Below are 13,841 nucleotides of genomic sequence, written 5' to 3' on the forward strand. Positions count from 1 at the left end.
ACAAAGCAACCATCCAGGCTGTTTGCCAGCTTAACACCATCCCAATAAAAGGTTTTAGAAACAGAATGATTCATTTTGCAACATTTTTACAATAAAAAGGGGGAGGTTAATTGTTGATCCAAGATTCTATACTAGTTGCCTGAAAATGAAAATCTATTATGAAATTCTCTTGAACAAATTGAATATGAAAAATGGGGGGGGAGGGGGGGAAACTGAGCAAATGAAAACAATTCATTTCTTGAATCTGAGGGTGAATTGGGATCTGTTAGGAGAGGAGAGAGGCCAGGGAATCAGTTGAACTGACTTTGAAATGGAAAAGAGGAAAGGGATAGAATGGTGACATTAAGCAAACCATCCATCTTTATACAGGCAATGCTATTTTTATCCATGAACACAAGAGGGCACCATTGCTTCTGAGTTTAGGTACTCCAGAGAAGGGAGCTTGGACTAGAAACTGGGGTTAACACTCCTAAGCATACTTACTAGGGAGTAAGCCCTATTATTTTGCCTACATCAAAGTAAATTGCTGTACATTGCCTACATCAAAGAGACAGTGGGAATTATGTATTGAAAATATTTTAATACCTGCACTTGTAATAGTTGCAGAAGCTAGTGTTTTGGTTTTAAGAAGTTTACACACTGAAGGAAAAATCAACTCATTTGAAATGTGGTGTTGGAGGAAAGCTTTGCAGATACCATGGACCATGAAAAAGAAAAATGATTGGGTGTTAGAACAAATTAAACCAAAACTATCGCTAGAAGCTAAAATGATGAAACTAAGGTTATCATACTTTGGACACATAATGAGAAGACATGATTCACTAGAAAAGACCATAATGCTGGGAAAAACAGAAGGGAGTAGAAAAAGAGGAAAGCCAAACAAGAGATGGACTGATTCCATAAAGGAAGCCACAGACCTGAACTTACAAGATCTGAACAGGGTGGTTCATGACAGATGCTCTTGGAGGTTGCTGATTCATAGGGTCGCCGTAAGTCATAGTCGACTTGAAGGCATATAACAACACACTGAAGGAAGAATGATGTGAACAAGGTTAAACATAGCTGTCTGCCACCCTGCCCTGAAATTATCGTTAATGTACAGCAGGTTGGACATTTCTAAATAAACAAACCTCTGGATAGTAAACTGTTTCAGTAAGTATAAGAGAACCAGCGTACCTTACTGAGTTGCCAGGAAAAGACAACTGCTTCAGTTACTCATTTAATAAGCATCATTTAAGCAATTCCCTTTTGCTGGCAGGGCTGTGGAGTCGGTACACCAAACCTTCGACTCCTCTATTTTTCTACTGTCCGACTCCGACTCCACCCAAAATTGCTTCCAACTCCACAGCGCTGGAAAGGGCTGTAAATGTCTTTTTAAATTGGAAGCTCTCATAGGAGCATTTTTATCGCTACATGAATATGCGCTGATCTTGGCATCACAGCATTTGTCTTCATCTGGGTCCTGTGTCATACACTGACACACAAAAGAAAAAATGGTTGAGAATTGGTTTATAGATCCATAAGCAAATATACAAATCTACTTGATTTTGTTTTGTTGTGAATAAATCTACAGAGTAACCTGTGTTGATAGGCACAAATGGTTGGTTCAATTCATTTTTTAAAAAATCATTGTTTTCAAAGGAGAAATTGGGCTTTCAAACTTATGAAAATCTAGTCCAAAACATAACAAAGCCTGAATTAAGGCACGCATGGGCTTTCCTCAAAAGGGGCCTCCTTGTTCTCTGCTGGGGAAACAACTTTGAGTAGCAAGACAGTAAGACTTAACTCTGTTATGGCTTCATGTGTTTAGGAAGAGGTAGGGATTCAGCCTTATGCAAGGCCACCAGCTTGAACTTTACCCACTGTTTTTCTGCTAATTAATAATCCATTTGGCCGTTTAGCTCTCCTCATCCACAGAACCATTACTCTGGCCGATCTCCCCTTTACACACCCTCTACCTTTTTGACAGCCAAATGACTCCTGACACCATAATTGTTTTGAGAGTAAATGCAGGGCAGGTGGGGAGAGAGAGATCTAGATCATACTTTGTATGTTTTAATGGTGTGCTGTTTTTAGTTGTAAGCCACTCTGAGTCCTATTGGAAAAAAGGCAGGGTAGAAATAAAGTTTATTATTATTATCATGACTGCAGTGGGGGATTTGTCCCCAGATCATGATCCCTGCTATTTACTCTTTCAAAATACCCATTCAAACACCTGCATGAGTGATCCCATATCAAGACTGATGCTTTTCCTATGATTCTATTACATTTGAAAACCAGCCTTCTTCCAAGGAGTGAACAGCAATGTATACGGTCCTCCCAACTCCTGCTTTTATTCTCACAAAAACACTGTATGGTTAGTTTGAATGAGCATGAGGCTAGAGTTACCCAGGGAGAATTTTGTGGCAGTGTGGGAATTAATGTGACACTCCAACCACAACACCACACTGACCAGTTCAAAGCCCTAAACAGCTGGGGGCCACTGTATCACCAAGGACTTCTGTTTCTGTATATTCTGATTCTTTAAGATGGGGCGGGAAACTTCAGGCCCAGGAGCTGAATGTGGCCCTCCAGGCCTGTTTGGTCTTCAGGACTCTCCCCAGGCAGACCCCTCACTGCCTTGCTCCACACACCCCTCAAGTGCGCTTTGCCTGGCTGGAATGCATTCTCAAACTGTGGTATCTCTTGCTTGCCTGGCTCGAAGATGAAGGTCATGGCTGAAATGTAGCCTACAATACAAAGTAAGAGTTGCAAGTTGCTCCACTCTTTGTCCAGACCCACTTTTGACTCTTTGATGTCTGCCACTGGAATGTAGCCCTCTAGAAAGTTGCTCATAAGGGGATGCAGTCTTCGGACTTAAAAAGGTACCCTGTTCCTGCTTTAAGATGTGCTGTTGATTGAAGTCCTGCTTCAAATTTCTCTTTATGAAGTGTTGTGGGGCCTGGGGCAAGGTTTTTCCCTATGGTTACATTGGAGTTTTGCCAGGGAGGCATTATCTGGTCACCTCACTATTAAATTTGGATGCACAGTAAAGCCTTTAAAAACCTCACCTACTTTTAGAATTCATTGTAATCTGTAATACTGCCTTTCCCTCCCTTCTAAATTGAAGAGAGCCTGGCTGGCAGTCCAGAGTCTGTGAGTTCAAATCCCTGCTCGTGTCTCCTGGGTGTCAAGGGCCAGCTAAACATCACCCCACAGTGAGTGACTCAGGGGTTACGTGCCCTGCCACCTGTGTAGCCGTGGGCAAGCTGCATAGTCCCAAGGAGCCCAGCTGCCCTCCAGCTAGCAAGTTGCGGACAAGGAAGGGGCTGGCTTGTGGAGCTGTGGCAAGCTGATCAGGCCCTAGCCAGCTGGGGAGGACTAGCCTCAGAGGGAGGCAATGGTAAACCCCCTCTGAATACCGCTTACCATGAAATCACTATTCATAGGGTCGCCATAAGTCGGGATCGACTTGAAGGCAATCCATTTCCATTTTCAACTCTGCACTGTGCATTGGGTGCTTTTTATAAGAAAGGCGATTAATAAACTTTATAAAGAAATAGGTTGAAAGGGCACATACTTGTATTACAGAAAGCATGACATGCAAATGCGGTTCACCCAAGCACAGGTTTTTTAAGTGATGAGCTTGCAAGTTAGGCCATAGCCTAAAGCAAGTTTGTATGTATGATGGATTTGTAAGCTATACTATAACTTTGTTCTTTCAACAATGTAGATCATTAGACATCTTTTCTGTAAGGTTTTCTAACTTCTGGGAAATCAAAATAAATTTGTAAACATTCATTCTGAAAAGCTGCTGGGAAACAAATTGAGCATCAACAGGACCGTGAAACCATCAGACAAGAAGGAGCCAGCCTTCTTGCTAAAAGTACTATGGAAAGACAGTTGTATTGTAAGTATACAATTATATGTTCCAAAACTCATGGGACTTCTTACAACAGACAAACGGTCTCAGCAAGTCTAGGTCAGGCCGAGTGGCCTAAACATAAATAAATATGCAAGAATAGTGCCCATTTTTTTGAAAGTTTAGGTGTACTTTTAGCTTAAATGCAGGGCCTTTTTCACTTGTGGCTCCCCATTTGTGGAACGTTCCTGCATATGAGGTCCACTTGGCGCTTCCCTGACTTATTTTCAGCACCAAGTAAAACTTAACTTTCCCATGGCCTTTTGATGGACTACAATGTTTGCTGTTAGTTGTGCAGAGGCTTTCTGCTGCTATTATTGGGATTGCTTTCTGTGTTTTATGTACTGCATGTGTTTTTGTGTAATGTGTTTTTATTACAATGTATTTTACTTACGCTCTTAAATATGTTTTAAGTCACTTGGAGAATTTTTATTTTATTTATAAAAATTATTTCTCTACCGCTATTCATAAAAAAAAACCCAAAGTGGTTTAGAACATATATAAATACAAGATAAAACCTTAAAAAAAAAACAGAAATCATTAACTAACTACTCAATAGCCTGCATAAGCCTGGTGACATAGAAAAGTTTCCAGCAGGAGTTTAAAAGTCATAACAGAAGGTGCCTGCTGAACCTCTGTTAGCAGAGCTTGCCACAGGACTGGGCTGATGACACTAAAGGCTCGATTTATTGTTGTTGTAAAACGACCCTCGGCAACTCGGGGACAACCAATGATGCTCCTGCAGATGATCTCAATGACAGAGCTGGGATATAGGGTTCAGGTGGTCCCTGAGGTACCCCGGACCTAAGTTTTTCAGGGCTTCGTAAATTAATACAAGGACCTTGAACGTGCCTTTTGGGTAACAAGTAACTAATAAGTTCACAATAATAATAAATGCATATAAACCAATACTGAGATAACTTGCTGGAATCCAAGGGGCCTGCATACAGAATAGGCTTTTCCACACACCACTTCCAACTGTGACCCTTTATGCTTCTCCCCTTACCACTCCTGAAAGTCAAAGAAAACTCGAGTAAGGCATTTGATGCAGAAAAGCTTTCATTTGAAAAGGAAAATCAGTGAGTTGAATTTGGGTTCCACTGAAATCACTGGCACATAAGGAATGGTTAACTTACCCCATTATTTTAATAGAACATTGATTTAGTCTGGATCCATCCCATATCCACAATGATTGATCTGTGTCTCCAATTGGCCACCCAGATGCTCCTGGGATGTTCACAAGCAGAGCATGAAGGAAGAGCTCAGCTGAAACTTCTGAATGTGTTTGCCTGATGAAACATCTTCACAAACCATTAAGTATACGGAACCTCCACAGGAAGGGATTTCTTTCCCATACCTCTTGTTACTTGCTGCAAGATTATCATTGACTGCCTGAGGAAGGAATCCCTACCTATGAAGATCCCCAGCATTTGATGACTGAATGTGAAGCCATTTCTGGACAGAGGTATTTCCTATAATACCTACCCTAGTCCAGGAATTCATCACCAGAGCAATAGATGGTATATCTGAAAGAGAACTAGGGCACAGGTCTGGAACTGTTTTGGCACAGCAGATGAGATCTTAACCTGTCCCCATTTGACAGGTATGTGGGACAACCCAGCTCTCAGTCACCTGACATCAGTATGTCAGCTGATTGACAAATGGGTTGTCTTGGCCACTTAACAAGCACCCGACAGCCAGCTGGTTGTCAGGTGCTTGCGAACCGCAGCAGAAGGGACTTCTCCAGCACTATGCTTGGCACTTGGGAAGACTTTGGGAAGTGCAGCACTAAGTGCTTTGCAAGCACTGAGAATAGGGTTGGAAAACCTGCTTTCAGCTGCGCAACTGAGTTTGCTGTGGGCAACTCAGCTGCGCATTCAAACTAGCTGCATCTACCTGCCCCACACCTGACAGCAAATGGCCTTGGTTTGGGGGAAATGATCTCCCAGATTAAATTTGGCCTGTGTGCTGGAGGTTCCCCACTCCTGAACTAGGGGGAACCTTATAAACACATTGGCTCCTTAGTGCCTCTAAAATCACATCATCTGATGAACTGCCTGGGTAAGGAACTTTTATCATCCTGATTATTTTACAGAGTTTCAAATATATTGTAAGCGGACTCCATTTCCATTAGCTGGCAAGGTAAAAATATTTTAAACACATACGGTCAATAAGAAAATGCACTTAGCATGGAACAGGTTTGTCGCTTCTCACAAACACTTGAAAAACTGCTGGTTTACTTGTGGGCTTGGATCCAAATGTTTTACTGCACAAGCAGAAAGTATTTTCTCCAAGGAACACAGGATAACTTTCCATCAACATATCCTAACCACTGCACCCCTGAAAAGCTGCTTCTGAGGGTTGTGGGAGCCTCCATAACAGCACAGGTCGTTATGTCCAGTGCAGGCTGCTTAAGGAAGTGGTGGGAATGGTGAAAATAGGGAGCCCACCTTGCAGGAGCAGAAGCGCTCTCTGCTCAGGTAAGACTGTTTTTGATACAAGCCCTTGTGTTTAACTTTGGACATTATACTTTTCAAGTAATATGGCTGCCAAAAGGTTTTAACTAGTAAACCAGTGTAAGCTTTGTTGTCTCTGAGGCATACTGTGTTGAAAACACTTTTGAAATTTGCATGCCGCTGAACAAGTACAAATTAACTATGTCAAAGATTATTTACTCTGCCAGTCATTAGCGCAATTATAGGTTATAACATCCCCAGCTACATTACTATCTGTTCATATTTTATATATTTATTTCATTTAAACCCCACCTTTCTTTTCATGATAGAAACCCAAGGCATCTTACATATGGTTCCCAGGCGGTCTCCTTTCCAGGCACTGACCAGACCTGACACTGCTTATCTTCAGCAGGGTGCTGGCCTCATCTGCTTTCAGACCATAGCCTGGGACAGTAGCTTGCAGTTGCTCTGTCTATAGAACTCCAAAATAAGTAACGTTTACTATGTGTGTCCATTTCTTCTTTTCAAGAGTAGAATTGTGCATCCAAAAAGGTTCAATAATTTCATTTTTAAAATAAGTTCTTGAAAAAGAGCATCTATCCATAGCAGAGAGCACAAGCAAACATCCTTTAAAAAAAAAAAAAAAGATAGTATTAATTGTAAATATATAATGTTGTTGTTGTTGTTATGTGCCTTCAAGTCGATTACGACTTATGGTGACCCTATGAATCAGTGACCTCCAAGAGCATCTGTCATGAACCACCGTTTAGATCTTGAAAGTTCAGGTCTGTGGCTTCCTTTATGGAATCAATCCATCTCTTGTTTGGCCTTCCTCTTTTTCTACCCCTTGTTTTTCCCAGCATTATGGTCTTTTCTAGGGAATCTTGTCTTCTCATGATGTGTCCAAAGTATGATAACCTCAGTTTCATCATTTTAGCTTCTAGTGACAGTTCTGGTTTAATTTGTTCTAACACCCAATTATTTGTCTTTTTCACAGTCCATGGTATGTGCAAAGCTCTCCTCCAACACCACATTTCATATGAGTTGATTTTTCTCTTATCCACTTTTTTCACTGTCCAACTTTCACATCCGTACATGGGATCATTCAGACCACGGTATTCCTGATCTCTGAGTTTGGTGTTCAGTGCTATTTTACACTGTTAACAGCCACTATGAAAAAGGAAATGATAAGCTTATCATTCAGAGATTTAACCAGCTCTTAAAAAGAGCATATTACATTTATATCCCATCTTTTCTCCAAGGATGCATATATGGTCTCTACGCCCCCCCTCCCCAGCCCTGTGAAGTAGATTAGGCCGACAGATGATGATTGGCTAAAGATCACACAGAGAACTTCATGGCTAAGCAGAAATTTGAACTGGGGACCTGCAGTCTAGCCCAGCATTATAACCATTATGGCACACATCTTTATACAGTGGGCAAAAATAAGTGCAAAGGATTTTCTTATTCATTTCCTTTAGACCACATTCACTCCGTACATTTATTCCACTATTATTCCATTTCAAACAGTCATGGCTTCTCCCAAAAAATCCGGGAAAGTGTAGTTTGTGGTTGAGAATCGTTAGCAGATGCCCTATTGCTCTCAGAGCTACAATTCTGAGAGTTCTCTGGAAAGAGGGACTGACTGTTTAGCCACTCAGAAAATTGCAGCTCTGTGAGAACAGGTGTCTCCTAACAGCTCTCAGCATCCTTCACAAACTCTAGTTCCCAGAATTCTTTGGGGGAAGCCATGACGTTTAAAGTGGAATAATAGTGGAACAAATATATGGTGTAAATGTGGCCTCGGTAAAGAAACAAATAGCTGGATTGCCCAAGATCTAGCACTTTTGTTGTTGTTGTTGTGTGCCTTCAAGTCGATTACAACTTATGGCGACCCTATGAATCAGCGACCTCCAAGAGCATCTGTCATGATGAACCACCCTGCTCAGATCTTATAAGTTCAGGTCTGTGGCTTCCTTTATGGAATCAATCCATCTCTTGTTTGGCCTTCCTCTTTTTCTACTCCCTTCTGTTTTTCCCAGTGTTAGGTCCAAACCCAACACGCAAGTCGTCCTGTCAACCCCAACTCGCTTATTACACCCGGGAAGAGTGCGGAGTTGAGTGCAAATGAACCCACTATCAGAGATCAAGTAACACGAGACAAAAACCTTTGCAAAGGGGACCCAATACTTACAAGCCGAAGCAGGTCAGCATGGGAACCTCGTTTATTGGTGTTCTAGGGTTTATATAGGCTTACCCCGAAGTTTACAATATCGGGCTCACGTCATAAAATACAAAAGAAGCAATTGCTAAACGTTATAGCTTTGGGGCATATGTAAGGAGGTAAAGGGGTACAGGGGGAAGGACAAAAAATGAAACATCAAGACTATCTCTCAGACTCTATGTCTGCATACTTCGCATGTCCTTGAGATAAGCACTATGCAGGAACAGACAAAAGCAACTATTGAGGGGAGGCCCAGCTGCAACCGGGCGCCCCTTTAAACTGGAGACAGACATGGTATTACTTTGCCTACATATCAAAGGGTTTTACAAGTCAAGGTTTGTGGGGCAGCGGAACAGCTTTTGACATTTCTATGCAAGGCGCATTTGCAACAATAATTGAAGGTTATAAGCATAGATGTGATACAAGAAATGCATAGTAGGGAAGTTTCCAGCTTAAACCGGCTTTTATTATGCGAGCCACTGGAATGTAGGTAAGGGTCAGGTCACCAGGAAATAAACCGACATTTTATATCAAAAGTCAAATAAAGGCCACTTTGGTTCTATTTCCCGAAAGCCCAAGCTGGTTTAGGTGGGACAAGTGAACTATAGTTTTACAAGCACTGGAGGTTTCAATTTAACCCCAACACCAGCATTATGGTCTTTTCTAGTGAATCATGTCTTCTCATTATGTGTCCAAAGTACGATAACCTTAGTTTCAAGTGATAGTTCTGGTTTAATTTGATCGAACACCCAATTATTTGTCTTTTTCGCAGTCCATGGTATGCGCAAAGCTCTCCTCCAGCACCACATTTCAAATGAGTTGATTTTTCTCTTATCTGCCTTTTTCACTGTCCAACTTTCACATCCATACATAGAGATCGGGAATACCATGGTCTGAATGATCCTGACTTTGGTGTTCAGTGATACATCTTTGCATTTGAGAATCTTTTCTAGTTCTCTCACAGCTGCCCTACCCAGTCCTAGCCTTCTTCTGATTTTTTGACTATTGTCTCCATTTTGGTTAATGACTGTGCCAAGGAATTGATAATCCTTGACAAGTTCAATGTCCTCACTGTCAACTGTAAAGTTACATAAATCTTCTGTTGTCAGTACTTTAGTCTTCTTGATGTTCAGCTGTAGTCCTGCTTTTGTGCTTTCCTCTTTAACTTCCATCAGCATTCGTTTCAAATCATTACTGGTTTCTGCTAAGAGTATGGCACTAGCACTTTTAGTACACTGAAAATCAGTTTTGTCTTTCTACCTTAAAAAAAGGTTGCAGTATCTCCAACATTACAACTTACAAAATGAAGTTCCCACGCCCCAATCATTTTGCGGTTCCTCATATAACCCAGCTCCCTTTCCATCCAAATCCCCCACAACGGTGTATGGACTTGAGTCTCTTAAATAACCACCACCAGTGATCAAATAGGCAGATCTCGCGTGATTTGGAGGAAAGCGAGGGCGTGAAGAATCAGCAGGATACTTGAAGTGATTGCGAGTCAATACAAAGGCAAAGGCGGGAAGGGGGGTTAGACAAGCTGCTACTAACGTGATTGCTCGCTCATTTGCCAAATCCCAATCCTTTCTTTTCCATTGGTGCACGCAAGAGCCAATCGAATCCCGCTTCTCCTCTCCCTCTGCAATTTGATTGGCGAACTGCATTTTACGGCCGGCTACGGTATCATTCCCTCGCCCACTAGGTTTGAAATTATCAGCTTTTGCCGGCACTTTTCGCTGTGTGGTGCAAGAACATTCCCTGGCTGTGCTTATTGGCTAAGTATAGCGCATGCGTATGACGGAGAACGAAGCCGTCATCCCATTCTTTCCTTGGGCGCTTTCTCTGCTTGTCTGAGCCGTTACGTCACCTTGTTCTGCGCAGCCCCCCTTCTTCCTTTCCGTGTCGCGTGTGTCTTGGTCGCTCTTCTTTCGTCTAACCACCTCTCTGCTTATCCAACATGGCGGCGGCGGCGGCCGGAGAGGAGCAGTTCCCGTTCCAAGGGCTCCTGCCCAAAAAGGAAACCGGCGCTGCCTCCTTCCTTTCCCGGTACCCGGAATATGACGGTCGGGGAGTATTACTGGCCATTTTAGACACGGGTGTGGATCCCGGAGCACCGGGCATGCAGGTAAGAGAGATTGTGTTGCCTGTTGGTGGGAGAAGAAACGTCACCAATATCTGGTGTTTTCTCCCAATCTGTCCCGCATCTTTCACCCCCGCTCCACCTCGTCATGACTTTGGGTTAGATAAGAAGCTTAGGGTAATGGGAATTTGTGTGTGTGTGTTAATAACAGGGATGGAAGGTAAACGGGGTGAGAAATTTGGAGGTGATGGCTATCCCTGTAGTAGTTTGTTACTGTGTAAAAGAGGTAGAGGTCAATTTGGGGGGATAAGGAAGCATGATTGTATAGGAAAAGTGGAATTAGTATATAACCATTATGATTTGCAGGTACTGGTAGAATTTTGGTTCTCTTTTTTAAAGGCTGACAAACTTACTATGTTGCAAAAATGTGTTTGATTTTCTGCCCCACAAATGTTCGTGCCACAAAGAAGTCAGACAGCCACTTTCAAAGGCAAAAATGAAGGGAGAGCAGTTCTTGTGAATAGAAAGAATGGAGAGAAATGTTTGGGGCACATGGTTGTGTAAAAAAATGATGTTGATGTGGTTGTGATCAACCTTGATGGATAGCTGGTGGGGGGGGATGTTCAGATTTAAATTGTAAGAGAATGTCCTTATTTTCCTTTTTCTATTGTATGGAAGATGACAAAGAATCCTGTGATGCTCTTGCAAATGGACCTTGGTGCCATATTAAATATCTATTGAAGTGTCACAGGTCTCTGTTAATTAACAGGTGCTATTTATTTATTTATTTAATTAATTTATTCTTAGTTATATAATACTAATAATCTTCTGAAGACCCCCATACTGTGGAATGACCTTTCCTCTGCCATATATGAAGCAGCCGTCACCAGTTGTAAGGTCACCATCTTACAAGGACTTCTGTTTTTGCTCAGGCTTTCCCTGACAAAAAAATATTTTTTTATGTGTTTGAATCTTCTGTATTTCTGTTTCATCTGTTTTATATTGCTTTCTCAACTGGTTTTAGGGCATGTTTTTGTTTTAAAGTTTAAATCATATATTTATGTTTTTGACTGTACATGCTTAGACATTTTTGAACTATTAATCAGTATATAAATGCTTTTAAATAAATATATATATATACACACAGAGAGAGAAGAGCTTGAGTCATGCAGTGTTTAAACAGGGACTGGGAATCTGTGGTCCTCCAGATGTCAGCTTGCATCATTCCTGATCATTGGTCATGGTGGCTGAGACTCATGGGAATTGAGGCCAACAAGGCCTGGAGGGCCACAGGTCCCTCGTCTCTGCTCTCTAAAGATCAGGAATAATAAAAGTAATATATATTTATTGTCCAAATGTGATAATGGTAGGTTTAGGCTGCTGTGATAAATTGCTCATGGTGAAAGAAGGAAACCAGTTCTGCCATACTAGAGATTGGGTAACATCCTGTTGTAACTATGGTTATGTTTACTGTGTTTGAATAAATGTACTCAACAGTTTTTCTGCTAATCAGGTTTGAAACTGAAGGGAGTATGCTCATTTATAAAAGGCATGAGGAGGAAAGAGACTGCATTTATTTTGTTTGAAGTATGAGTGCACCACATGCTAAATGTGTTTTGCCCTTGTCAACTCAGATTAAAGCTAGTGGTCACACTGCTGTACAATTTTAGGCAAACTTAGTGATTTAAGTGTGGCTCATTGTCTGCATTATTGCTATTGTCTCTTATAGTAGTACTGTCAAACACAGTCATTCTATTTAAAAATAAACCTTCTGCCATGCACATGAATTTACATCAAGTTCTTTGGGTGATCTCATTCCAAGATCCAAGTATATTTTCTTTCCAAGCAAGTAGCATGGATATGGCAGTCTCTTGTCCAGCATTTGTTGAAAGCCAAATACTTAGCACTGTACTATAATCTTCTAAAGGTTTCTGTTCTATAAGAAAGCGTAGGGTAATTCATGATAAGATCTTTCTCTAGGAGGTAATAATATTCAAGGGCCCTTAAAACATTTTGCTGCTGTTTGTAAAGATGTGCATTAAAAGAAGTCTTTGTGAAAGGCACTACCACCTACACAAGTGACCTGTCACAAAATTAATGAATGTAAAACAGTTTCTACTTAAAGTTCTTTGGTTGTTCTTACAATCCTGCAGAGATGAAAACACGCAATAGATTTTGGTAATCTCCTGGATATGTGATGCATTTGATGTAAAGAAAATGACAGATGTGGGATTAGCAATCCTGAGACTAGAGAGCATTGGCTGGGGTGAGGCCTAATGTAATTGTATTAAAATTTACCTCTGGGAGAACTTTCTCCTCATCAGTGAATTAATTATTCAGAGTATGTTTTGTTGTGCTTGGGGTGATACAATTACTTACAGTTAAAAAGCAAGAATTGAGCATCTGAGTTAATTGAGAAAGAAGAACCTATCATTTGGAAAATGTAATCTTTTTGTATAATTTTTATTGCTTAGTATAGAAAAATCTCAGTATAAACAATTTCTTAACAGATTGAGTTAGGGAGGAAAAATCCTTTGTTACCATTCTCAGAACTAAAACTTATGGGGTTCCAGCTATTTTCCATTGTTATCCATAGATGTACACAAGTTTCATCTTCCTAGCCAGACTGGAGCATTGTTAGAGTTATAGTTCTGTTCTTGATGGTTGGTTTCTTCTATATAATAATATAAAATAAATGTGGGCAATGGCCATTATTGTCAATGTTGTTCCTGACTCCCCTTTGTGAATTTAAGCATTGCCTTGGCCCCATCATTCAGTTTTGCTCTTCCTTCATGTGTACTTCTAGGTATTTCAAGACAGACCCTCTGTTGCCAACTATGAGAGATTTGGCATGAAGGCTAAATTATTTTCTATTCTTCTGAAATAGGGCAGTTATCCATTTGCCTCTACAGTTAATTTTACATCAAGATCTTATCCTTTCCTGTTAAGATCTGTCCCTGTTTTGTCACATCCACCCACATGTCCTTCCATACTGTGGATGTTTGTGACAGCATCCTGTTTGTCTGCTTCTTCCTGTGTTATATCACTTCCTATGCCATCCCATGCTCCAGTGGAATGCATGTTCCATATCCTTATCTCTAGTAATATCTTTTTTTAATATCAAAGGAACCCTTCTGTGGTTGATGTAACTAGACAATCAAGTGCTCTTGATTGATATTCCAG

The 13,841-nt window shown here is 41.1% G+C and overlaps 1 protein-coding gene across 2 annotated transcripts in view; it reads left to right on the forward strand.

Annotated features, from left to right (window-relative positions):
- Positions 1-10,161: 10,161 nt before the first annotated feature.
- Positions 10,162-13,841, forward strand: part of TPP2 (tripeptidyl peptidase 2) — a 68,337-nt gene continuing 64,657 nt past the window's right edge. Inside the window, exon 1 of one of the 2 annotated variants that reach the window (XM_061626603.1) lies at positions 10,162-10,703. In XM_061626603.1, the coding sequence (XP_061482587.1) occupies positions 10,536-10,703 (168 nt within the window). In that variant the 5' untranslated portion in view covers positions 10,162-10,535. The remainder of the gene's footprint in view (positions 10,704-13,841) is intronic. The other variant, XM_061626604.1, reaches the window with a different exon arrangement.

The sequence above is a fragment of the Rhineura floridana genome, chromosome 5 (assembly GCF_030035675.1).
Source record: "Rhineura floridana isolate rRhiFlo1 chromosome 5, rRhiFlo1.hap2, whole genome shotgun sequence".
Classification (NCBI taxonomy): domain Eukaryota; kingdom Metazoa; phylum Chordata; class Lepidosauria; order Squamata; family Rhineuridae; genus Rhineura; species Rhineura floridana.